A 26,230-nucleotide genomic window follows, 5' to 3' on the forward strand; every position below is an offset into this window, starting at 1 on the left:
CAACTTCCATCTTCCTAATTCCCGAATTCTGCAGAAACCCCCATTCGAGCCTGCCACTGTTGCTGCATAAAGTGTTGGGATAAAGGTTCTGGGATGGGCATTTCCTCTCTCTAACAGCAGATTTGATATCAAGGGGAAAGGGTGGATGTGAACATGTGAGATTTCTATTGTGTGTTTTATGGAGAAGAGGAGGAGAATCCCATGTTGCTGTCCTTTCCTTGCAGAAATCACTTCTACCAGTTTGGGGAGATCCGGACGATAACCGTGGTACAGCGGCAGCAGTGTGCATTCATCCAGTTTGCCACGCGGCAAGCTGCAGAGGTGGCTGCTGAGAAGTCCTTTAACAAACTCATTGTCAATGGCCGCAGACTCAATGTCAAGTGGGGGAGGTAAGTGAGAGAGAGAGAGAGGAAGAGGGAAAGCATTTGTTTTCTTTTTGGAGGCTTTCGTCTGGATAGTGTTTTCGGAGAATTTGCTCTTAATTCAGCACTTCAGATTCATGTACTGTTCCTTACTTAGCTGACATGCAGTGTTGGTGACTTAGAAGCCAAGTGTGCAGAAGACCCACATATTTACTGGGTTACCTGTCTTTTGGGTGGGTAGTGAGGTGTTGGGAAATAATTGGCATTGAGTCTCTTTGAAAAATGCTATTCTGGGATACGCTGCAGTCTGAAAAAGCAGCATTAACTCCTTTTGTGCCAGCTCCCAAAGTGCCTGCTGTTAACATTCTGTACGTTCTTGATCCTTGGCTTGAAGCGGTGGTCTGGGATTGGTGACATTGCAAAGCACTCTGGTGAGGGTCTGCCTGCCCTGCTGCCGCTCTTTTCAGTTCTCACACTTTTGGCTTGGCTTTCAGGTCCCAAGCAGCAAGAGGGAAAGAAAAGGAGAAAGACGGCACCACAGAGTCTGGTATAAAGCTGGAGCCAGTCCCAGGACTCCCTGGAGGTAAGGGAAATGTTTCTGTACCAGTGATTGGCCTCTCAAAGCACAGAACAGCAGCATGAGGCAGAACAGTGTTACCCTTCTAGTTTTGCTCTCTGTACCACTAGGATCTGGGGATAGTAGGGCAGCAGCATGTTTCACTTCCAGAGTAGTTAGTGAACCTGTGTTCACACGAGCTGGTTGGAGAGTTTTCTATTTGTGGGCAATGAAGGAAATACAAGGTGTCTCAAGACTTTTTTTTTTTAACAGGGTGATTGGAAAGGGACAATGGTTAGAATAAAGGCTATTAAATCATTGCGACCTTCTGTGCCATAAGATCTGGTTGTGTGTTCTTCATTCACGTTGGGTTCAAGTGGTGTTATTGTGGAAGGGGGAGAGCCTGTGGAAGGGATCACAGCTGTGATTCTAGAGCTGTGGTGTCCAACCAGTTCTGAAGCAGGAGCCACCAGAATGGCTCCTGCTATAGTGAACTAGCCATGTTGTTTTGAAAATGTGAATAATTTTGAGCCAACTAGCCACACTCAACCAGCCAAATAGCCACATGTGGCTAGTAGCTAGCATGTTGGAAAGTTCTAGAGGCTCCCTGCTTTCCTGTGGCTGTGTTAGAAACATGCTGCTAACCGGGAGAGCTGCTTGCATCACTCCTTAGATGTTTCCTGATAGCTTTCACCATTAACCAAAGGTATGTTTGTGTCTTGAAGCTCTTCCCCCACCTCCCGCTGCGGAAGAAGAGGCTTCTGCAAATTACTTCAACCTACCTCCCAGTGGCCCTCCCGCCGTGGTCAACATTGCCCTGCCACCACCTCCTGGCATTGCTCCTCCTCCACCTCCAGGTAATTCCCCTTCACCCCCTCTGTCCTTTACTAAAGAGCCAGATTCCCTACTAGCAGATGCCCTGTACTGTAGTTTTGTGTGGTACCTACTAAGTGCAATTGTGTTTAGGAAACTGCTTGGGTTATAAATGTGGTCCTTTATGAGCCAGAACTGCCTGAGCTGTAATACGTTTTATGCAAAATTATCCAGTACCCAGGAGAATCTCATAAACTGTGCAGAGGCCCACTCCGCTCAGCTGATAGCTGTGCAAACCCCATGTTGTTCCTAACTCAGAGTGACTCTGAAGGGATGGAATGTTAGTGTCAATATCTGACTGCTTGTATATTCAGAATGTGAACTTCAGGAAGTGTTGGGTTTGTCCAGCTGCTTGTTGGGTCTCATTACCCAAATACTTCTGGTATGCACATCCACGAAATACAAAACATTTGGAAGTTCGTAACATAATAGGTGGCAGGGGAACAGGCACTTGCAGAATTGCAATTGAATAGCAACATGTCCTAGACTGGCCATGAAGCTGGCAGAAAGGTTAAGAGGGAGTAAATTGGGATGCCTCAGGGATAGGGAAGGATGGGAGGGGGGCACCCTTTCGGTGGCTCAGGTCTGTTGTGCTGATTTGGCTTGAATGACAAATAGGCAACAGTAGAAGACTCCATCGGGGTGCTTGGTAATCTCACACTTGTGTTCTGTGTCTGCAGGTTTTGGGCCACACATGTTCCACACCATGGGACCTCCACCTCCCTTCATGAGAGCCCCAGGCCCTATCCACTACCCTTCTCAAGACCCCCAGAGGATGGGCGCCCACGCTGGGAAGCACAACACTCCCTAGCACTCTGCTGACCTGGTCACTGTTTGAGTAGATGTCATTTTTTTGGTTACCATGGTGGCATATGTTCAGCTGTGGGCGAGCTGGAGACTAAGCCTTGCTTCCTGCTTGCACGCACAGGGCAGGCTGAGCTCTGTTGTGTTGCCACTAGCGAATTTGATCATTCATATAACCTGAATTGTTCACTTACTTTCAGGGGATGGGGGAGGGAGGAACGTCTAAAGGGTCCATGAATGAATTGTACTAGAATTACAATCCCATCAGTGTATTCAATTTTGCACATTTTGAAATAAATTTGTCTCCTGGGGGAAAAAACACACCTTTTTTTTTAGCCAGTTTGATAGCCTCAGAAGTTTATGCCCAGGAATGTATTGGGGTCTCCTATACAGACTTAACTGGAGAGTGTGCTAGTCATGTTCATTCCGGAGTCAAATAATCAGTGATTCTTTATTGAAAAAAGATACGAGTTTCTCTAGCACTAAGCTAGAACTCTCTAAGATAATATTGAGAGAGAAGGAAACCATCAGGCACACAACTTCCAGGATTTCTCCTTCTACTTACTGTAACTTTTTCCTTCATTTTTTGTGCTTGCTTTTCTTCTGATCGTGAGAAACACTGGAGAATCCTAAGTCCCTATAGTCTGTCAGTTAAGTGATAGGTAATACAAACAATTCCTCTACTGCCAAATCTGACGTGACCCGGAGAGATGCTCAAAAAGCCATCTATTTCAGATAGGCCAGCTGGGACCCTCCTGCCCTCTCTTGGGGGAGTGAACTTTGCTACTGAAACTGCCAGAAATGAGGCAGCTGTTGTACTGCAAGTTCATTCAGTCTGAACTATGGCTCTCAACCTGTGAAGTGGACCAAACTATTTTTCATTTTGATAGTGTGTCATTCTTTTTTTTTTAAGAGCTCTGTGTTTAGCATTCACCCTAGAGCATCTGTTCTTTGCATAAAGTCTGTAATTTAATACTGTGCCTAGGCATCCGGGTGGGAGATTTTAAGATCTAAAAGTGTTGCTTTGATGTAACTGATCTGTAGATATGTTTTGCTATACAGAAACGTGATGAGACCTGTTCCAAAGCCTTATTGACTTGATTTTTGTTTTTTTAAATTAAAATGGGCAGATTTTCCAAATGTTTGGATCCTGCTTCCAGAGGCACAATTTATCTGAGTATTGTCTGACCTCGTTAGGCTGAGCCATCTGTCAAAGGATGACGGATGGTGTGAGAGAGCTAGAGTACAGCCCCAGTTCTGGTTCATTGCACTGACCTGTGGAATGTAGGGATAGGCTCCTGTTGAGGTGGAATGGGAAGTATTGACATTGCAGGCACTTTGGAGGATCTTGCGTAGGAGAGAACACAACTCTAGGGGGTGCATTTGGGTAGTGCACTGGCCTTTCACTTCTGGAGTCTTGGGTTTCAACTTGGCATACGAGTTGAACGGCCAAATGGGTGTTGCTGTTCTCAGGTTTAGCACTCAGTCCGTAGTGATCCACAGTATCAAAATATAGCACAGCTCGGTGCTGTTCAGCAGTTCCCAGAATAGCGTGTCACAGGCTGAGCTTGGCGACCCCATTGACAGATCTGTGCGGGGAAGCTGGCACAGCACCTGCCTGTACTGGGTTTGAATCAGTACCTTATTCTGCAAGCACTGATTTCCAAACACTGAATTGAGACAAGTTTTATTATATAGCTAATTTATTTTCTCCAATCAGATTGCTGAATGTAAACATGGCCCCCAGCTCACAGGCAACAGAGAGGGAGATGGGCTTGGAGCGGGACAGGACTTCATAGGCACAAACCTTTAAATGCTTAGCCTGGTTCCTCTGCTTGCTTCTGGGGATGGGTGGAGGAATGAAAGTTCCTCACACAAGTGTTTCATTGCATGAGGAGTTCCTCAGACTGTAATGATCTGATGTGCTGCTTCTCCTCCATATGGTCTCATTGGCAACATTAGAAATACAGTGATTGTATGTTGCATTATTTACAAATAAGCCAGCCTTTTAAAATCACGCATTTACCAGCCTGGATACAACATTACTTGCCTAGCCTAACCACAATGATGCACAAACAAACAAAACCCCACCATTAAAAAAAGGCCAGTTTTGCAAGGTTATGTTAGGGTTTTCATAAGAATTTGACAAAAACTGAATTGATATAGAAGGTGCATAGTTGAGCTGGAGTTTTTCAATTAGCCATGGTGACTGAGACTGTTCGTAATATATACATGGGTTCTGCTCTGCACCTTTTTTTTGCACTTGCGTTGATGGCTAGCTGTGTTTTATAGACTGTGCTTGTGTGCATCCAAAAGGCTGTGGTCATAACACCCTTGTGCATGTGTTGAGTGAGGGCCTTCCTGGTCATAAAAACATCTCTATGTAGGATGCCCCCTCTCTCCTGGTGGTACCACAGGAATGGTTTTATCAAGCATTGATTTGCATGATCACACTGAATATTCCTTAAATATGGAATCTTTATGTTTTTGCGGCTCCACCAAGGGTAACATGGTGTACTGCATCTCAAATCGGCATGGTCTGATCCTGACTATTATTGAAATGAAAAGGAAAATCTGAGCAAGATCAGACCCTCCATATATATATTTTTAATGAAGTGGTTTAAATATTAAAACAGCAATGCTGTGTAAACTCATACAGCAAGCTGTTGGGGTGAGAGAGGAATTGTAACCCGCCAAGCAGTACCTAGCTGGGAAAATCGCATAGGCTCCTGCTTCTCCTAGTTTGAGCATTAGTGGTTTCACGCACTCCCTTTCTGTGCAGTTCGTGTTTCTGCAGCCAGTCCCCCAACGCCCAGGCCAGTGTTATATAATTTCCTTTAACAGGCTCTCTCCTTCTATGTCAGAGAGCCATTAGTAACATTTCACCCACATTCCTCAATTACCACCCTGCCTTATCGCTCCCCCTCGGCATCTCAACCAACCTTACGTGTCTACTGCACTGCCCTTAAGCTGGGATTTCTCAGAGCAGCCTGTCAATGCTGGTGTCAAATGTTTCAGCAGAACAGTTGCGGGGCGACTTGATGTGATGACAACGGGCTCTTCTGCTGTTTGCCACAACACGGGAGAAAGGACAATCTCTTTGCTCCAGTCAGATTGTTCCGTGGTGTAATAATGACAGATGTGGAAGTTGACTGGAATCACTTTGTTTTATCAATGAGAACTTGGCTGGTCAATTTGTCCCATCCTACAATAACAGGCACCCAAGAGAATCTTGCGAGAGGGTAGTCCAGGAATGGCCCTATATGTGAGCTTGCTGGGGGATGTATGACGGCATACTGAGGTCGCTGAGCCTTCACAGGGTGCTCCCCTGTTCTGCTGTGTTAAGGCGTGCCTCTACTGGCGAATTAAAACAAAGCACGTTGGAGCCTAGCAGATAAAGCATCTGTGGGTTAAGAGAAAGGAGGAAGATTGTTACAGCTCTTCTGTCTCTGGCATAATCGCTACCCAGCCCTTGGCTGCTCTGTTAAAGCTTGGTCTATTCCAGACGAGCTCCAAGCTGTTCGGGGTGTCCATCAGAGCCTCCATCTCCAACGCAGGCACCGGGAACATGTCATTGAGTAGCACCCCACCAAACGGGATAGGAGTCCTGCATGCACAAAGGAGGAAAGTTAGCCAGGGAGGGGTTCTCTCAATAGACATGGATGAAAAAAACACTTTGGACTAGTTGCTCCTGGAGCATCCAACAGCCTTGTCATCTAGCAAGAATCCTCAATGCCAACCTGTGTCCTGAATAGCAGCCACAATCCCCGCCTAGTCTGTCTGGTTCCCTCCACTGATCAAAAGATTCATCCCCTCTCGACAGAGCTTCAGTCAGCTGGCCCTCATTCAAAGTCCTGCAGAGAGACGGTCACTTCTCTCACTAGCTCAGCAGCCTGGGCTGAGATGGAAAGGGAGAGCTGGGTGTCAGCCCCACAGCTGCTGCAACCCCCTTGTCCTTATCAACCCTGCCCACATCCACGGGTGTGCTGAACGAGAGGCAGCATGAGAGACCCCATATAGGAAAGGTCTTAGGGTAGCAAGTCCTACCCCCGATCCTCCTGGTAAAGCAATGTGAAGCTTCTTATGTGCAGCCAAAGTCTTCTGGAAGGGCGTGCAGCTGTGTTTACCACCAGGACCAATGCTGCTGTGCATAAACAACCTGCTTTCGGCCCTGGGGCAGCCTCTCTTGGAAGGTGATGAAAGAGCGTTTCTGCAGTGGCTTGAGTGGAGAAACGGTGCAAGGGGGGCAGAGGCATAGTCCAGCGGAGCAGCTAGGCTTGGGCTGAATGTTAGGCCCTTAACATTTACGGCAGAACAGTGGTTTGGGGGTGGCAGTGAAGGCGGATTGTGGGGTGTATCTGCAAATGGCTGCTTCAGAAAGCACATGCTTTGGCTAACCCGTTACTCGAGTAACGTGGCATCGTGTCTCTCAGCAACATCCCAGGGAGGAACAAGTGGTGATTGCAGGTCTGAGCCCCACTTCTGGGGGAAGCGTGAATGATGAAGGCTTGTTCCAGAAACACTCGGACCCCCAAGGAATATGTGGCAAGGTTGTCCTCAAAGCTTAGGTTACAGCTCCTATAGGGTAGAGCCATCTCAGTGAACCTCTGTGAGGTCTTACATCACCCCTCCGCATTTTGTAAATAAACCAGCCTCTTTGAAGTTGGGGTAACGAACTCTCCACTGATCTGTAACAAATGTGAACTACTCCAGTGTTCATCTTCATTCTGGTTTCTGGTCGGGCAGCTTAATACAGAAGCAGCATGCATGTTCTATCAGCTTTGGGTTGGATTTGTTTGGGGTGGGGATAAGATCAAATGAAAAGTGGTGATTTTCAAAAGCAGGGTCTTGGATCAACAAGGATTTTTTTAACTCCGTTTAAATCTGATGGCTGTAAATTTGGTTTCCTGGCACTTTCTGCCTCAGCGAGGAGGTAGAATGGAGGTGAAAGACTTGGCGTTCAATTCGCATCTAGCTGTATTAAATATCAGTTATGGGCTTTAAATAGAAGAGCAGCATTTCAGAGGGGACATAACACAGGGTGAAGCTAGGCAGCCATGCCCATCAGCTAGAAGCATGCCCTGTTTGAGCGTCTGTCTAGAAATAAATACTGGGCCAAGGGCAGAGGAACATGACCAGTCCTAGGAGCTAAAGAGCATGCGACTGCAGCAGCTCCCCCATCCTGTTGCTCCCTGTACAGTGTATTCCTGAAGGAGCTGGGGATGGGAAACATTTAAAACATTTGAACTAATGAGTGTGTGTGAGAGGAGAAATGCTAAAGAAATCACAACAGCAACCCCTTAACTTTTCCACCCTTTGCTTCCGGCTGCCAGCACCACTTCCACCAGGGTCTTGTTTTTTTCTAGCTGGTGGGTGTGCTCCCAGCTAGCCTGGTGTGAGAAGGGTTGGCAAGTCCCTTGCTCATATTTATGCACCACATTTCATCTCCAGAACAGAGCAGGGGAGCTACTTCTGGCATGACTCAAATACAGCCACCTTAGGGTTTGAATGACGGCACAGCAGCGTGGTCCCAGAAGTGAGGGGGAAGGCCGTATCCATCTGAAACCCTAGCAAGAATTCAGCTAGGGAGGATATATTTACCCAGATAGCAGTTTAGCGGGGGGGGGGGGAGAGGGGGCGGACACCAGACCGACGCTCGGGAAAAGGGCTTTTGGATCCCCAGTAATAAGAAGGAGTTTAGGTCTCGGTTTTATACTTCAGCTAAAGGACATTACCTCAGTTCAGCTCCACACAGGATCACTTGTTCTCCTGCTGGAGAAGTGAGAATGCCTCTGCTGGAACCCCACCCCTACTTTCTGCAGAACATGTAGACTCCCTTGGCTGTCTGCCAGGCTAGTACTTTACAAACCCAGCCCTGCTTTAACAAATAGTGCGATTAACTGTTGCGCACAGTGCCTGGGGCCGGGCCCTTTGCTGGAGCCCGGGGTAGAAGAATCATGAGAGTTCAGTCTGCGGCGTGTGGCTGGGAGGAATCAGGTGACCTTTTAGCACCTTGCATAAAGATTGACTTAGTGTCCTCGCTGCGGCTGCAGCTATTTGTCACCTTCTGCAAACCAGAATAGCACATGAGCTGTCACTTAACCTGGCCATGGTCCAACAGGCGTGGAATGTAGACTGCTCTGAGCATAGGCACCGCCTCCGTGGGTGCTCCAGGGCTCCATCACCCATGGGAAAGAAAACGGTGCTTAGCACCCAGCAGTCTCTGGTTCTGGCATGAGCTGGTGGTCAGGAGGGGGTGGAGCTTTGGGGGAGGGACAGAGTGGGGCAGGAAGAGGCAGAGCAAAGGTGGGAAGAGGCAGAGTGAAGGCAGAGCATGGGGAAGGGGCGGAGCCTCAGGACAGATTGTGGGTGGAGCACCCACCAGGAAAGAGAGAAGTCAGCTCAGTGCCTGACTCCTACAGTGCTGTGCCCTTCTATAGTGCTTCACATCTCCTAAGCACAGTGCATCCAGCAGGAAGCCCTCCCAACGCCTGCCTAACAAACACTGCAGCGCTCCTTTGAGCCCTGCAAAACAGGTGGGGAAATGAGGCACAGTGATGTCAAGTGACTTGCCTGAGGCCACCTGACAAGCCAGTGGCAGGGCAGGCCTTAGGGCTCAGGGGTTCCTTGAGGGCGCGAACCCATATTTAGCTTCCCTTTGCAGGTCACCTTTAAGACCTGCCATCCATGTCTTAAGTACTGTATTCCCTCTTGCAGCATCACTGGTGCCTGCTTCCTCTGAGCACCCACCCACGCAATGGGGTAGCCAGGGGACAGGTAGAAGCAGCTGTAATTTCAAGAAGTCAAGGGTTCCCATGTGTCCGATTGCAGAGAAGTCAAGGGTGCCCCATCTCATTTTTGTGCTGAAAGAAACCCCGGCCCTGCCTTTTCCTGTTGCTATAAACAGTAGCTAGAATGGGTCTGCAAGAAAAACTACAACTATCAGCTCTTAGCAAGGTCTGCAGCCACCTTCTTCTCATCTCCAAGCCTGACCTACGCCCCAGGCCGAGTCCTCTGTCAGCACTGAATCCCCAGCATCTCCCCGCACACGCGGTGCATGCGTCGGGTGACTGTTACCTGTTGAAACTCCTCAACTCGAGGTGGCTGGGTTTGCTGGGCAATTCAGGCAGCTGGCTCTTGCTATCCAGCCGGTAGTCTTCACTGCTGAGGAACTCCTGCCACGGGGAACAGTAGGCCTTGGGGATGACAGTGAAGTTGAACTTCTCTGGTGGGACTTCTTTCAGCGGCCCAGAGTAGCCTGCATTTGGGAGACAAGGCTTTTGTTACTCCAGCCGGCATACAAGGCAGCAGCCAGCTAGCTTTGGATCATCAGGTCTCCCCGGGCCTGTGCCCCTGTGGACAAGAATTCCCCCCTCTGAGAGGAAGGGCCGTGAGAGCAGTAGTGCTGGTTAGAATGATTTTTTTCCCCCATGAAAAATGCAGACAAAAGCTATTGTTTTCTTTTTATCAGAATGTTTCTTAGGCATTCTTCCATCCTGTCGCTAACAGTTCCGGTTATTTTCTTTTGGACAAATACCTGGAAAAATTAGGCAAAAATCAATTTGTTTACCCACACACAAAAATAATTTTTATTAAAAAAAAAAAAAGCCAAATTTTTCCATTGAAAAAACGTTTTGGCGGACAATGCCTGGCCAGCTGGAACGACCAGGCTCGACATGGGGTGGCTGTTCTCTGATTGGCTATGGGTGGGGTAGTGAGTTCTAACCTCGTCCTTGTTACCCCTGCATTCGCCCCATGCACATGGTGGTCTTTTTCTGTGGGCAACTCCTTACCTGGAGCCAGGACATCAGGGTTGAGGGCTTTACTCATCTGCAGGACTTTCTGTGTCTTCTTGGGCACTTTGGGAGGGGCCCGTTGGCCTGCTGCTGCCATGTGAGGCTCTGGGGGATAGTTCTCCTTGCCCTCGGCAGACTGGAGAAGAAAGAGCAGCAGGAGAAGGCTGTGAACAGGGTGCCGGGAGAGGTCTGCTCCGCTTTGCCCTTGGTGGCTGAGATAAGGTCTTGCGGAGAAGATGGAGCAGTAAAGGGCAGGGAAGGAGACTTAGTTAGTGATAACTTTTTTTGCTCAAGAATGAGAAGAGTCTATTGCGCTAGCTAAAGCCAGGCAGGGCGAGGCCAGGTGCTGTGCAGCCCCCCCAATATGAGAACCTTGCACAGTTCCACCGGTGGACCTCCGTGAGGACCTACCAGCCCCCCGCTCTCTAGTCTTTGGTCCTTTCCGAGACACTTGCCCGGTGAATTTGTGATGAACCAGAATTTGTGATGAATTTGTGATGAACCATCTTGGAGGAAAACTTCCACCTTGCGTCACTTTGCCTGTCCCGGGGGATGATCAACCCAGGTCTCCAGCCATGGAAGGGGACTTAGGGAGGCTGGACCTGTGGAGCTCTTGCCTCACCCAGAAAGGAGAACATGAAATCAAGGCGATAGACACTCACCTTCACCCCACCCAGCATTATGGAATAGCGCTGCCAGCTGCAGGGTCGGTGAGAGGGCCTGGCTGGAGGGACTGGGGGGCTCCAACACCACAGCAGTGGAGTAGCCCAGCCTGCATAGCAGGGCCCAGAGGACCACTTTCGTAGGTGCCTTGACGCTAGGAGCATCCGCACACCCTGCTGCAGGGAGTAACAGCAGCCTGCCGGCCCCTTTGTGGCCCTTTGCAACGTGTCCAGTGAGTGCAAGGAAAGTGACAGAAGGCCAGGCAGGGGGATGGTCCTAGAGCTGCCAATGAGGCGACTTCAGTAGCCCAGCTCTGGCCTGACCGGTTAGCATCATCCGCTGCTTCTCTTTGATATCCGGGCCTTGGGGACACTCACCATCCACGCGTCCGGTTGTCCTGCCAGGTCCCCCTCAGCCACGCCATGCGAGCCCCCTGCTGTCGTCCTGCTCGAGCCCTGCGGGGGGCAGGGAGAGCGATGTCACTCTGAGGGGCGCATGCCCCACACGGAGCCCCCATGCCAGGAGCAAGGCTCCCAACTTAAGGGCCAGCAGCGCCCGTGGTGGCAGAGCTCGGTTTCCTGGCTCTGCTATGGGGATCGGTTCCGCTGACGCTGGCCAAAGCAGCCGGCAGCGCCCTATGGAGACAGCCCTGCTCTCCTCACAGCACATATGCCCACAACAAAGATGGCTGCCTCGGCCACACGCCTCGTTAAAGTGTGCGGTTACAGGGCAGGGCTTCTTGTTATATCAGGGCTGCCCATATCCTTGGCTAAAAAGGAGTGTCCCTCCTTCATCTCAGTGGGCCACAAGATTGTCATAACCAACCCGGTCTCCCGGGATAGGGCAGTTTTGCTCCCTGCGCTGGCATCCCTAGAATGTGTGGGATGGGCCAACTGAACCGTAGCAGCGCTGGGCTTGGAAGCAGAGGGCGCACCCGGTTCTCACAGTCACTGTTGTGTGCAACCAGCACCCACCTCGTTTCATGGGCCCTTGGTTCACATGAATGTCACTTCAGTCATACCAGTGGGAAAAAAACTATGCAGATGGAAACCAGCAGCATCTGGCAACCCTGTGTGTGGGCGACGGTAACAAAGGCTGTGTCGAGGCTCCCTTCCTCTCTCGAAAGAGGAATGCAAATGAAGGAAATCGAAAATGCAAAGGAAGCGCTGATTCACAAATCTCGCGCTTCATTTGCATAATCGCATCCGATCACTTTTTCGAAAAAAAAAGCAGTCTATTGGCAAAACCCTTTTTCGAAAGAACCCTGTAAGCCTCATTTTTTCGGGAATAAGGGTTCTTTCGAAAAAGGGTTTTTTTTCCGAAAGAACCACGTGTAGACTGCTTTTTTTTCTGAAAACACCTTTTTCGAAAAAGAGATCAGATACGATTATGCAAATGAAGCGTAAGATTTGTAAATCAGCGCTTAATTTGCATTTTCAATTTCCTTCATTTGCATTCCTCTTTTGAGAGAGAAATGTAGCCTAGACATAGCCAAAATGACTTGGGCCCCACATGTAAAACTTCGATGGACTACATGTGGCCCTCCATGCAGGTGGCCTATCGCTGCCGCAGGTGGCCCATCGCTGCCCAAGGTGCACCCTAGCAAAGGGCTAGGGAGGTAAGCCAGGGTGCTGGCGTAACCTGCGGTGTGTGTGTGTGTGTGTTAAAGCTCCCGCTCTGTGCCGATCTAGAGAATGGCTTTATTACGGACCCCTCCACCCCGAATATCTGGAGCTTCAGCTCAAGCTGGGGCAGCTCCGGTTCTTATCTCTGGAGGTCTCTGGACTGTAAGCCAGGATGGGACCATCATGCTGACCCAACGGTGTTAGCTCCCACTATGGTGCAGTGACTCACGGCTCCGTAGCCCATGGGGTGCTCCAAGATGAACTTCTGCACCCGCTTCTGCCTCTTTTGGAACAGCTGGGACCCCCTGTTGGACTGCAGAGAAAGCTCCTCCACCATCAGATCCTGGGGGACGCTGACCTTCTTCCCCAAGTCCAGCTGGAGGACTGAGCACACACAGAGCAGGGCAGTGAACGCACAGGGGTTGCGATGGGCAACGACTCTCTGAGCACGGGGCCCGCAGAGGACTGCGAGCGTCTGTGCATGGGGCTGCCCTGCAGGGGAGCCAGGAGAACCTTGCTCGGGGGAGAGGCCAGAAGATGGCCTGGCTGCTTCAGCTCCGAGGAGCAACCAATGTCTTGCCAAGCTCTACAGGGCCCGTCAGGCTGGTGCAAGAACCACACTGATGGGAGCCTCATCCAGCTAAAGAGGTGGGGGCCAGGAGGCCTTATGGGGGGAATGAAAAAGGAGGACAGTCAGGGGCCCCAAGGCCGAGAAGGAATCAGAATAACCTCTAGGGTACGTCTACACTAACTCGTTAGTTCGAGCTAGGTAGGGTAATGAGGGCAAGCGGAGTTGCAAATCAAGCCCGGGATTTAAATCTCCCGGGCTTCATTTGCATGTTCCCGAGAGCCGCCATTTTTAAATCCCCCTTAGTCTGAACACCGTGCCCGCGGCTACACGCGGCACGGAGTAGGTGGTTTGAATTAAAGATCCTAATTCGAACTACCGTTACTCCTCGTGGAAGTACGAGCTAGTGTAGACGTACCCCAGTGATCCAGTGTAGGGGCTAATTGGCAATGTACTCTTCATTGGTTTGAAAAGTCCAAGGATATAGTCCAAGAAGAGGCTGGTAGCATTAATATCCCTGGAGTGCAGGGGGGATTTTGCCAGCGACTTCCTTTGAAGTGGATCAGCCTACATCAGTGGTTCCCAAACTTTTCGGCATCACGCCCCCTTTTTGATTTTTGAGAAACACTCCCACCCCCCGTCCCCCAATAGCAGCAAAACTTGTTGAGCAAAAAAAAAAAGGAACTGCCTGGGGCCAAAAAACAAAAATAGCAGCACAGCTTGGGGGCGGGGGGAGGTATTGAAGGGAGGGCTGAGTTGCCTTGCGCCCCCCCCCCCCGGAATTTCTTCATGCCCCCATTTGGGAACCCATGGCCTACATGAATGGCATGCGGCATCCTTAATGGGAACCACATTTCTGGGGCTACTCCGTAAGACAAAGTGTCTCTTACCGTCTCCTGCCGTCTCCCTCAGGATGGCTGCCACCTGCCTTTTTCTCTCTCTGGTGGGGTCCCAATGCACAATTGGGAACATCTTGCCGCCTGGAAAAGAAGCAGGATCCCAAGAGGACTCGCACAGCAGGGCAGACCCTCAGTGTGCCAGTTGCTCCGTCCCTGGGAAGAACTGCCCCCCCGGTGGAGTTTTGAGATTTGTGTGACGGCTTTATGCAAGCTGTCATCCTGGCGCCGGGCTTGGCTCCCTTTTGGAAAATAGGCGCAAGCTCAGAGAGAGTGCAGCTGGAAAAAGGGGGGTTCCCCTCTGTTTTACGGTCTTAGGGATTGTATCATGCCACCACGTCTCCCCCACTTCACTGCAGACAGCTTCCATTTGCTTCAGGACCAACCCTCCAGGCTACAGAGCTGTTCCAGGTGACCGCTTTCGGGCCCTCCCGTGCTCTCCTCCCCTGTCTCTCCACTCTTCTTGGACTAGCGGCTCTCCAACCCGCCACACGATTCCCCATCGCCTGCCTGCTGGTGCCGTCTCCTGAGGCAGCTCGCCAGCTGACATCGCTTTGCTCTTCCTTCTGCCCCCCTGTTGCCGGTTTTATGGCTGAGCCACATAATGCAGTGCCCTGGGCAACTCCGCCAGGCATTGTGAGGGGCTGACTCGTGGGACAGATGCTGTTCAAAATGCGCCAGTCACAGATGCAGCGTGCTGTATACCAAGCTTTCTGATCTCCGCTCCCTGAGACCCGGGGACTGTTCGGTGAGCTGACACCTGCCCTGGTGATTCATAAACGTCTGCTCCTTTGTGCTGAGTTTTGCTGGAGTGTCGGAATTCACCCCGCGCAGGAGTGAGTTTTATAGGCTAGTGAAAATGTTGCAGGTTTCCTTGTAGGCGCCTTATGGCTAAGTCACAGTACCAAACCAGTGCTTAGAAGAAGGGCAGAATAGGGATCTAGCATTAGTTGGATGGCTCACGTTGCCTGGGCCATCTAAGCCTTTTAATGTGGACCCTCCTGAGACCAAGAGGCAGCCCAAATCAGTCACTTTTGCTTTGTTTGCAAGTCACCCCCTAAGAAGTTCTAATTGGGCACTTCTCTAAAGAGGAAGAAATAGTCCCTGTCTCATCCCCCTCCCCCCAGACCACCCCCGGAGCATCACCGATTCATCAAAGGGTTGAGCTAGAAGAGACCTCAGAGCGTATCTAGTCCATGCTGCTGCACTGAGGCAGGGTTAGGTTTACCATCCTCCTCCCCTCTCACACTCCTGTGGTGCGTGAATGGGGCAGCAGGCCAAGTGAGCAACACCTTGCTCTGCTTTGTGGCTTTCACTATGGAGACCCTTGTGCTCCTCGCTGCTTCCTGAGCGCCCATGTCATGATTATGAGGGTTAGCCAGCAGCCTGGGGATTAAGGGGTTAACTACACCTAGCCAGGTGGAGTGACCAGTAGGAATGTAGGTGGGACTTTCAAACTGGGACAAAGGATTTTGGGTTTTTTTCCTTTCTCCCTTTTGTCTCTCTGGGGCCGTGTCCAGACTCAGGGGTTTTTTCGGGAAAAGTAGCCTTTTCCCGAAAAAACTTCCCCTGCGTCCAGACTCAAGCCGCGTTCTTTCGAAATTATTTCGAAAGAACGCGGCTTTTCTTTCGATGGCGGTAAACCTCATTTCACGAGGAAGAACGCCTTCTTTCGAAAGTTCGTCTTTCGAAAGAAGGTGTTCTTCAATGTAAAGAGGCCGTCTTCGAAAGAGAGCATCCAGACTCGCTGGGTGCTCTCTTTCGAAAAAGCGGATTTCTCTTTCGAAAGATCCGCCTGCAGTCTAGACGCGATCTTTCGAAAGAGGCTCTTTCGAAAGATGCTTTCGAAAGAGCCTCTTTCAAAAGAAGCCTGCAGTCTAGACATAGCCTGGGTGTGTTCTCTACAGCTACAGAGAGGGACAGGCATGTTTCTCTCTCTTTCTCCAAGACACCATTCTTCATTTTCTGTAAGTAGGGTAAAGTTTAGGCTTTATTGTTTTAAGGGTTGGGTATGGGATCTGATGTCTGGCCCTGCTTAAGAGATGTTTTGGCTTTTCTTTGTAACTAAGTTCTAGGCCCATGGAGTTTCTCCATGAGTATATTTTGTTACCTTCCCATCTAGTCATTATGCCTGCAACAGGAATATTGTTGTAATAATAAAAGTTTTTTCTTTTCTTTTTATTAACCTGGCAGTGGTTACTTGTGTGTCCTGATTTTTATAATAGGGGTGAGATTTCCCAAATGATCTTTCCCCTGATTTCTTTATCAATATTTGGGTGGTGGCAGCGGAAGTTTTATTCCCAAGATCTAGGTTTTTAAGATTTTGTGGGAAGTTTTATACCAAAGCCTGGTGGATAAGGCTTTGGGGTACACTAGCTGGCCCCCACTTCTGCATTTATCATGCCAGAGTGGGGAAGGAGCCATGACATGTAGCCAGGATCTATTTTAAGCTCTGCAGAGCAGGGAGTTGTAACCCTGCTCCTTTGGGCAGAGAACACAGAGTCAGCTTGGTCCGGAGATGCTGGGCTCCCCTTCGGCGAGTTTGCCAGGACGTTAAGCCCCTGCAGGTGCAGCAGCCTTGCTAGCAAGCGACCTTGGCTAGAGCCATAGCATAGAACCAGGAAAGGACTTGGTGAGCCAGGGGGGGGGGGATCCTGGCCCCATTGCAACCACTGGGAGCTTTGTCTTGGCTTTCACTTCCACCTGGATCCCACCCCAGACGTCAGAGGACATGCTGCTTCCTGAAGGAGAAGAGCCCACTGCTCACAGCTTGGAAGGATGAACCAGAAGCCTCCCCACCCACAGTCCTGCATGATCCTGGCCTGGCAAGATCTCAGCATGGGCTTGTGTTCCACTCCCCATTTCTAGCGTCACCAGGCATTGGAGTATGGGTTTGCCATTGCTCTTCCAGAGCCCAGCCAATTGGCTCGCTGGAGGGGTTGGAGCGAGCTCCCATTCACCCCGCCCCATTAGCCAAGAGCTAGAGTCACTGCACCAGCAGGCAGCAAACATCAAACAGCTGAAAGAAAACGCTACACTTGCGGCATCCTGTGGAACTCTCTGCTGCAGGATATTATGGAAGCAAATACCTCTCACTCCCAGTCTAACTCACAGCAATGGATAAGATTTGTCTCTGCAGTGGCACTAGCAAGGGAACATTGTAAGACACGTCACGCTTCAGGGTATAAGCTGATCGCCCTCTGGGCACAGGAACAAACTTCCCCTGCACTGCAACTGGCTGTTCCAGGAGCGTTTGTCTCTGCAGCATCCAGTGTGAGCCCCTGTGAGAGGCAGGGAGTGGGGGGAGACAGCCCATTGACCTACCTGCATGGGGGTTCCCAGGTGAGTAGCCATTTTCCCATGCGATGTAACCTGTAACTCCACAACCCATGTCCTGGGCCGCCGCCCCTCTTGCCCGCAGCAACTGCCATGCCTGCTTTGGGAGCCGCCGTATGGAGGGTTCCTCGGAGCCGCGCCCATCCCCTCTTCCTCGGGTTCCGGAATGGAGCTGCCTCACGCCCAGGTCAGTGGCACCCATAGAGCCAACCGCTGGCACGTCTGCGTCTGGCCGCGGCTCCTCTCCACGCCCATTTGCTCACATCACCCCTGTTCCAAGCCCAGAACCGGGGTAACCCTGTTGCGGATTTGTAGGGGTCCTGGGCCCTGCCCCTACTGAAACAGACATGGGCAATGCCATTCCCACCCTGCCAGCTGTGCGGTCTCCCCCGCGCTATTAACTCTCCCAGGGAGTCTGAGCTGAGCCAGCCACACGGGGCCTATCTCTCAATAACAGGCAGCAGAGGGAAATGGAGCCACTGGGGGTCAAACTCCGGCATGCTGCTAAGTCCCCTCCAGCCATAGCAATCCTCTCCCACCCCCCGCATTCAGAGCCAAGCTCTTCGTACCTGACTGGGTGACTCCTCGGGGTGTGATGCTGTTGGATGAAAGGAGCGTTCCTGCTGTGCCCGGCTAAGGCTTTGCCGTGGGTTTCCGTCACAGCTTTCCCCGTCCTGCCCCACTGCCTGCTGCCCAGCGTTTTCCAGTAGCCCCTGTGGCTTTCCTACCCCCGCTGTACCCTGCTTGAGCGCAGCCCAGTCCACAGCTGAGATTCCTCGGCCCTAATCCGTGTTACATCAGACATTTATTTCTGGCTGAGAAAGGGGGCGGAGGCAGTGCAAGCCCTTGATGAGCCAAGCTCCGGCCGCAGCGAGCCCACACAAACACAGAGGCACACGCGCACACAGACGCGCACGTACGAAGCCAGATGTGCCCGTTTGCACACAGATGCATAGCCATGCCTGTTTGTATGCACGCATTCATACATGTCCTTGGAGAAGGCGGCATTGGCTGTTGCATGGTACTTCAAAGACAGCCTGGGCCAGGGGAGAGCTAAGCACCCTAGTGGGGTATGCAAACTAATGCCAGTGCTGGAGAAGCAGAGTGTGATGCTTTCTCTAGTAATGGCAGGGCAAACGTGTATCAAATGCAACCCATTTAAGACAGATACGGGGAAATATGCTGTTACACTCTTGTTTATTAGCATTACTTTTAATGCACCATAAGTGTACAGAGTTTTTCACAAAACACAGACAGAAATCACCTCTGCCCCAAGGAGTTTACCCTAGAATTCAGAGGAAAGGGAACCATTAAAATCTGCGGAACTCACTGCTACAGGATATGATAGTGTAAACAGTACAGTTCACAAGAGGGGTAGCAATTCAGAAGAGTACAATTAGCATCACAGGGACACGTTAGGATTAAATTACAATGAGAATCTAACTTCACTAAGCTGTTCACCAGCTGGGGTCAGAAGCGTGGCTCCCACACATGTCCGGGCTGTGGGATAGTCACCAGGAGGTTCCTGAAACATCCCATTGACCACTTTGGGCTCTTATTTCAACTGGCATCCGTGTAATAATACCAAGGTGGTGGGGGGTCATTTCTGCAGCTCGCAAGACCCTCCTGAGGAGACTTCTCAGGTCAGCTTGTAGGAAGAGAGAGCAGAAAAGACCCTGTACTGCAACCACCCACGCTGCCATTAGTGGTCAGGAGTCTCACGCCAGCCGGCTCTGAGCTGTGCCTGGTGGGCCCTACCCAGCCCAAAAGATTTGTGCATTCCAGCCCGTCCAGCTCAAGCCATCAAGTGGCTAGGGACATTGGGCAAAGCTTTCCCACTGCTGACACGGGTTCAAATCCTCCGTGGCTCCGTGGCCTGTGTGCTCTAGGCACTCTGAGCACTCCAGAGTACCGGTGGCGCTGGCCCCACAAGCTGATGACAGCGGGGGATTATTTCCCTAGTGTAGACGAGATTCCTGGATCTGCTGTGCTGACACCCACCATTCAGAGAGCCGTGGACTAAACCCGGAGCTGCTCGTTCACCTTTGCTGCCACCTGGTGGCCGTTCTTTATCACTGCAGGCTTAGTGTAGGCAAGGCCTGTTGGGGTCCATGCATTGTCGCTAACTAGCAATAGTCGAGTGCTGGTTCCCAGAACATCTGTACTCACTGCCCGGCCAGGCTTGAACATCTGTACTCACTGCCCGGCCAGGCTTGGGAATCTCCAGCAGCAGCCAGTCCATGCACCCCCCTGGCAGGGCTAAGGAACCGATCCCTGAGGGACAGTGGCTTTCACCCACTCTGCAGGGCACCTTGCCAGTCCAGCAACAAATGCATCTGCAGTTAAATCTGCCCCCCCCCGCGCCCTCCCTCTAGCGCAGGGTTTCCCACCCTATGGGTCAGGTCCCAAATATGGGTCACCTACATTTCAAAAGGGGGCCAAGTGTCTCCCCAAGTGTCTCCGCCCTCCCTCCTCCCCATTTTTGACGTGCCTTGGGTCACCAAGTCTTCCCGATTTGTCAAAAGGGGTCCCCACCTGGAAAAGGTTGGGAACTGCTGCTCTAGCTCCTCTGTGATGCCATTAGCATGTGACAGCATGACGGTTCAATGTGCCACCTTCTCCCGCCCCCAGGCGCCTCCTGCCAGCAACGTGGGGGAGTCTAGTTCTAGTCGGGCTGAGTGGGGCGTGACATTTGTCCAGAGAGGGGCTCGTGCCTGGGCTAACAGATGAGGTCTGCTGTTAGGAAGGGGACTCTGAGATGTAGGGGAGGGGCAGGGCTGGGTATCAGACCACAGCGCTCCCTGGTCTGGCGCCTCACTTACCAGCGGTGCAGGGGTGGGAGCTGACACACCAGCTTTTCACCCTGCCCCTGCAACCAGGACAGGAACAAACCTGGGAGCCTGGGCCAGATTCCGCCCTCTTCTTGCAGCACAATCTTTCTACTCCCTATGCCAGCTAGACTCCTACACACCCGCTGGGCTGAGCCATTTGGGTTCCCCTGGCCACAAGCAACATGCCCAAGGTGTTTCTTAGCTGCCCTTTAATTTTACCCCGCAGTGGCAGCAAGCCCATTTAAGCCAGCCAGGATGCCCAGCATGAATGCCATGGCCGAAGGAAGCCATGAGGCAGTCGGGGTCGAACGGACACAGGCAGGACAGACTGGGTGAGATAATGTCAGTTTTATTTTCGAGCGTGGTATACAGCGATGTGCGCGCCATAGAGCAGCCGGTGACACTGTGGCAAGGAACGCCTGAGGCAATTTCGCCGTGGCGTACGCACGTGGGCGTGAGGCGGCGCAGCCATGAGAGCTGCTGGTCACACAAGGCTGGTGAGCTCTGTGTTTAGCGGCTGGTAATGGAGGCCTCCGCTGTGCCAGGACGCCTGCTCAGTGGGGGTACGTCTACACTGCGGTCTAAAGTTGAATTAAGTGACGCAACTTCAGCTACATTAACTCGGCTTTAGGCGCTGTCCACACAGCAGGAAGTCGAAGGGAAAACACTCTCCCGCTGACGTCCCTTACTCCTCGGGAAATGCGGGTTACAGAAGTTGGAGTGAGACACCCGCTATTTTGAAATCATTTCGAAAGAACCGGCTTGCTGTGTAGACGCACGCTGTTATTTTGAAATAAGCGTGCAGTGTCGACCTAGCCCGGGGGTCACACACCATCGCAGTGCAGAGGGTGCGGGACACTCCACTGGTTCCTCAATTCACAGGCTCCCGCTCCTGCTGGCAAAGTGGCCCATGCTGAACGGAGCCATTCCTGTGCCCGCCCACACCCTCCATGGGGCAGCTCCCCCTAGCTAACCCTTGCCTACGGGCCTCTGGGCTTGGCCAGCGGGAAAGGGAAGCCCAGTATTCAGAGAGAGGGCCGGATGAGTATCTCAGGGAGAAGCGATGGCAAAAGCTAGTCACCAAGGGCTTGATCCAAAGCCCATTGAAGTCAGTGGGAGTCTTTGGCTAAGGCTTCAGCGGCAGGCCTGGGAGTGGCTCCCCAGCGGAGAGCGCGCCAGAGCCTACAATGATCTGCCCCTGGAGGACATTTCAGCGCTGGTGAGCAGGCGAGCGGTGTCCCTGCCCTAATGCCTGGCTGCACTTGTACCATGTCGGGAGGGCGTTGCCCAGAAACATTATTCTGCAACCGGCAGGCAGCAGACCAGCCCCCCCAATCCTCACGATCCATTTGGCTTGTGTCCCAAGCAACCAGACTAAAACCACCCCCATTTCGCACCCCTTTCACTTACACTACCCTCTGCCATGCCACTGCTCCCCTAGCCCTCCCCTCTCTGCCCCGGGGCTGTCAGACAGCTCCCGCCACCAGCCCCAGTGCACGGCTCAGCCCTACGCTCCCATCACCCCGTCTCAGCACCTACCTGTCCTCCCTCTCGCCCCTGCAGGCCCCCTCACGCCCACGCCCAGCTGGGCTTCCCTGGGCTAAGGCACCATCGGCCACTGGGGCTGCAGGCGTCAAGCCCCACTGGTCCTTGCAAACCTGGGAAGAGTGTCTGTCATTTACAGCCAGGTCGAGGGTTTGGGGCTCTGCTCCTCGCTTTGCTGGTCACTGCTGGTGTCAATCTTGCCTCACTGTGCTGTGGACTGAAACCGTCTTTGTAGCCCCAGAGTTCAGCATGGCCAGCAGCAACATGAGACCCCCCCCCCCCTCATGTATTGTGTCTCCGACCTCCCCTGGGGCCACCGCTAGGAAGGAGATGGTCACCAGGGCCACCAGGAGAGGGCCACCAGCTGGCACCAGTAGTAGCCCTCTGGCATGAGAAGTTGCTCTGGGACCCCTAATTCTTTTTACCAGCTCCCCAGTGGGAAAGCTTTCTGGTCCTTCCTGCCCCGAGTCTCCCCTCACCGCCGAGCTCTGGAAGCAAAAGGCTCCAATCCCTAGAGGCCTCCAGCCTCACAGGGATGAGCTGGCTGCGAATTGCCTGGCCACATTAGCGAATTGCTAAAGCCTCACTTCCTTCCACTCCTGGGTGCCAAAGGATGGGGCGACACAGGAAGGCATAGCCTTGACGAAAATCAACTTTTGGGAAACTTTTTTTGACTTGTTTAGGGATGAAAAAGTTTTCAAAAAGCCTCATTTTCCAGGGTGTCTTTTCTGAAAAATTAAACAGGGTTTTTCCAAAGTAACAACATCTAGTCCTGGGGGTTTCTGTTGCCTCTGGTGTGTGGGGAGGGAGGGAGGGGCCAGTTTTCCTTGAAAAAAATGTCAAATGACCAATCTCATCTGATTCTATTGGGACAAAGGGATTGTGCCCTTCTCCAGCTCACCCCTACTGGGCCCCACTGACCTCTGCCACATCTTGCTGTCTGTCGCCTCCTCCTGGGACACATGGGCCGGGGCTGGTCCCTGGGCTGCCAGTCTCTGTTGGGTTCATTTGCCTCCATGGACGCATGTTGCTCACAGCAGAAGCAGGCACGTAGCATGTGATTTCCCCCTTCCCACCCCGTTCCCTTAGTGGAACCAGAGCAGCAGACGTGTACCCGTGGGGCTTTGGGAGGCCAAGGGGTCGTGGGGAGAAGGGGTCCCAGACATTCTTGTGCCTGTGCACGGACATGTTAACTCCTCTGGCGAGGGAGTGCCAGCTAGCCCAGGGCACAGCTTGCGCCTTTAGGTTCACAGAGGCAGTGGAAGCCAGGCGACTGCAGCTCAAGGCTCCCTGCACCCCCCATCTGCAGCGCCTGTGGGCAGACCGGGGGGCTAGAAAGCCCAGTAGTTGGGAATGGGGAGAGAACATGAGCACACCGCCATCTGGTAAGCGCAGGTGCGGGTGGGCTGCCCTCCTGGGGCTCACCTTGCTTTAAAGCCGGGCACGCTCGTGCCTTGAAAGATCAGGACGATAAACACAGAGGCCGCCTACTTCCTCGGGGGCAGAAAGGGGAAAACCCATGGGCCGCACGCCACGCTGCCAAGCACGCAAATGAGAGAGAGCAGGCGGGCGGGAGACACTGGGTGGGCAGCGGAAGATGCAAACGGGCTAGGACGTTCGTGCTCTTTCCTCATGACTCTGAGCATGGTCTGGGCTGGTCACCCTGTGCAGGGGTGGTGGGAACCCACGACAGTGAAAACAAGCATGTTTCTATAGCCTAGGCCCGTGGGCAAACTCAGAGCCTCTCCCTCCCCCCCCCAAGTCTGCAGTGGCCTCTCGTATACTGCGTATCGGCTAATGAGTCACCCAGTTCCCCCCCACAAACAGCCCCAGGACGGACGTGCTGCAGACGACTCCTCACGGCCAGTGGCACTGGCATGGCCCCGTGACATGGAGGCATGTGCGCCTGCCTGTGCGTTCCCCTGCAGCCAGCTGGGACAGGGCTATGTCCCTTCGCGGGAGCCTCTTCCCCAAAGTCCCGGCAGCGCCGCTCATCCTCCCCGCCAGCTGGAGCTCGGCAGTACAGGGGGGCCCTTCCACGGCTGAGACAGTGGCCCGGACCCATTGGCTCCATCCATTTTACTCAGCAGGCCACTGGCTAAGAGGGAGCCCCTCTCTCGGACCCACCTCGCCTCCCACCCTCACTGCTTGGGTCTCGGAGCTGTTCGTGGCTCAGGCCCCACGGCCGAGTCCAGGCTGGGGATGGGGAGGGCAGCTGCACCTGTGGCGTGGCTCTGACTCTCCGGTGGCTCCACCAACGTCCCTTGGACAGGCGTCCCCCACGTCCGTGCCCCCGGAGCAGGCGTTAGCTACCGCCAGCGTGGCGGGGGGGCTGTGGCAGGGGCACGTGGAGCATAGTGGCGAGAAGTTGGCGTGGGCAGCAGGCAAGCTCAGTCCTGTACTGCTCCCCCAGGAGGGCAGCCCCACCTCCTCCCGTTCTCACCACCTCAGCTCTGGCAGCCCGGGAGTGGGACAAGCCCCCGGCGGCCGCGGAGCTCCCTTCAGGCGGCCGGCTCGCAGGAAAAGCCAGGCCCGGCAGCACAGGTAGCCGCTGTGCATGCAAGCTCTTCCCCCCCACACACCTTTCCCCCCGGGCGGCTGGAAGCAGGCCTGATCCGTGGCCTCTGCAAGGCGCACAAAGGGAACAATGGGATTCAGAGGCAGCAAGCTGGAAAGCCCATGGCTGGCGGCCTCCCAAGCCCCCTCCGGCCACTCGCCGTCTCGCTCTGGGGATTACGCGGCCGGAAGGACAGTCTCGGGGCTGCCTGCTTGCCGTCTGAGTCCCCTTCGCGCTGGGCACGTCCCGGGAACAAAAGCAATGCCAGGCTTGCTCGTGCCACTGGAGCCAAGACGTCATTGCTGGCTGGGGGATCAGTCTGGGAAAGCGGAACACAAGGAGGGATGGGGCTCCAAGGTGGCTCCGGTGGGGAGTTGGGGGCATCTGGATCCAGCCAAGCCAGCAGGCACCGTCTTGTGGCTTGGCTGTCGCAGCCCAACCTGGCGTCCGCAAGGTCCCGTCCATCAGGTGCACTGCCTTTTGACTAAGCCCCCTGCCCTGTTCTAAGCCTTTTGGGGAGAGGTGCCCTGGAGGTGGGGGGAGGGAGGGACTTGCTCTCATCCCTCCCCACAGCCCCCAGCATCCTCCCCCCGCCGCTTAGCTTGGTCGGCACGGCCAGGTGCTGGTGGGTCCAGGCAGTTCAGCCGGCTCCAGTCCCGTTCTTGCTCAGTTCTCTGGACTCCTCCTGGCCTAGGAGGTGCAAGACGCTTCCGAGGGCAGGCGCCCGGGTTTCAGCCGCATGCTTCCGTTCCAGCCCCGGGGGCAGATGTTAAAGCTGCGGATCCCAGGAGACTTGGCCCCGGAGTCTTCCGAGTCGATGGACACATCGGAGTCCGTGGGGGACCGGGAGGTGTAACGCTTCACGGGGGACCTTGCTCCTCCCGTGGGCGACTGCACTGGGCGCATGAAGGTGGGTGAGGAGGACCCCAGGCTCCGGGGACTGGTGCAAGAGGACGTGTTGGCAGGAAGCACCCCTGTGCCAGGAGGTGACATGAGACTCCTGTGGCCATCCGTCCACGTGGCTTTTGGAGAGAGCTCTGGGTGCCGGCAGGTTGGAGAGGGACTGCCTGGCATTCCGGGGCTGCTGCCAGCCGCGGCGTTGAATATTGGTACCCGGGCGTTTGCGGGTAAGGTGAAGGACCTGTGCCCGTCCGGCCTGGCTGCTCGCGGTGACTGCAGGGGGCTACTGTAGGTTGGGGAGTGGCTGCCCAGGGCCCTCGGGCTGATGCAGGAGGCGTTGAACTGTGGTGTCCCGGCGCTCGCGGGTCTGTGTCCATCTGGCCTCGAGGCTCGTGGAGACTGTGGACTCGGCGAATGGTTGTCCAGGGTTCTAGGGCCACTGCCTGGGGATGCGCTGGCAGGCGAGGCTCCAGGGCCGGCGGGGGGCGTGAATGGCCGGACACCGTCCGTCCCCAGAGCTTTGGGGGAGGAGCTTTTCCTCCTGGCCGCATTGATGATGTTCCTGGCGAGCCGGGCCTGCATCTGCCGGCTGGCCTTGGGCTCTGGCTCCTGCCGCAGCGGGGAGAGGGACCGCTCGCTCCAGGATGGCGACATGGGAGGAGGGGGGCTCCTCACACCGGCTGCTGGCCAGGCCTCCACGGGCCCTTCCTCGGGCTCTGGCGTCAGGGCTGGGCTCAACCACCCGTCCAAGGGGCTCGGGCGGGGCCCCAGGCGCGGGGTCCAGGGCAGGGAGGCAGGCAGGGACACTCTTCTTTCCTGCAGAGGGAACACAGAGGTCTGACGGTCAGGCTGCCAAGGGAGGCCTGTGGCTGGCCGGGGCAAGGAGCCAGCGAGGGACCAGGAAACCTGAGCATTGGA

At 53.6% G+C, this 26,230-nt stretch overlaps 3 protein-coding genes across 7 annotated transcripts in view; 1 reads left to right on the forward strand and 2 right to left on the reverse strand.

Annotated features, from left to right (window-relative positions):
• The window catches only part of RBM22 (RNA binding motif protein 22), a 10,794-nt gene extending 7,119 nt beyond the window's left edge, over positions 1-3,675 (forward strand). The window contains exons 8-11 of the mRNA XM_006138244.5: positions 225-389; positions 857-945; positions 1,644-1,775; positions 2,472-3,675. Of these exons, the coding sequence (XP_006138306.1) occupies positions 225-389; positions 857-945; positions 1,644-1,775; positions 2,472-2,602 (517 nt within the window). The 3' untranslated portion in view covers positions 2,603-3,675. The remainder of the gene's footprint in view (positions 1-224; positions 390-856; positions 946-1,643; positions 1,776-2,471) is intronic.
• Positions 3,493-18,272, reverse strand: MYOZ3 (myozenin 3). Its single transcript, XM_006138242.5, has 7 exons — positions 18,049-18,272; positions 14,138-14,227; positions 12,909-13,063; positions 11,432-11,509; positions 10,389-10,527; positions 9,673-9,853; positions 3,493-6,202 (listed from the first exon to the last, which is right to left on the reverse strand). Exons 2-7 carry the CDS (start codon positions 14,217-14,219, stop codon positions 6,028-6,030), a joined length of 810 nt encoding a protein of 269 aa, XP_006138304.3. The 5' UTR covers positions 14,220-14,227; positions 18,049-18,272; the 3' UTR covers positions 3,493-6,027.
• Positions 18,273-20,643: 2,371 nt separating this feature from the next.
• The window catches only part of SYNPO (synaptopodin), a 66,990-nt gene continuing 61,403 nt past the window's right edge, over positions 20,644-26,230 (reverse strand). For all 5 annotated transcript variants that reach the window (XM_075900560.2, XM_089769455.1, XM_089769454.1 and 2 more), the window contains one exon: positions 20,644-26,128. In XM_075900560.2, coding sequence (XP_075756675.2) covers positions 25,103-26,128 — 1,026 coding nt within the window. In that variant the 3' untranslated portion in view covers positions 20,644-25,102. The remainder of the gene's footprint in view (positions 26,129-26,230) is intronic.

This window comes from Pelodiscus sinensis, chromosome 16 (assembly GCF_052426305.1).
Source record: "Pelodiscus sinensis isolate ZL-2025 chromosome 16, ASM5242630v1, whole genome shotgun sequence".
NCBI classification, from domain to species: domain Eukaryota; kingdom Metazoa; phylum Chordata; order Testudines; family Trionychidae; genus Pelodiscus; species Pelodiscus sinensis.

Coding starts and splice junctions, on each gene's coding strand:
- MYOZ3 (XM_006138242.5), bottom strand. CDS start 14,219: ATGTTCCCAATTGTGCATTGGGACCCCACCAGAGAGAGAAAAAGGCAG. Junction 11,510..12,908: donor ACCCCATGGGCTACGGAGCC/GTGAGTCACTGC, acceptor TGCCCCCCGCAG/GGCTCGAGCAGGACGACAGC. Junction 6,203..9,672: donor GAGTTGAGGAGTTTCAACAG/GTAACAGTCACC, acceptor TTGTGCATGCAG/GACTCCTATCCCGTTTGGTG.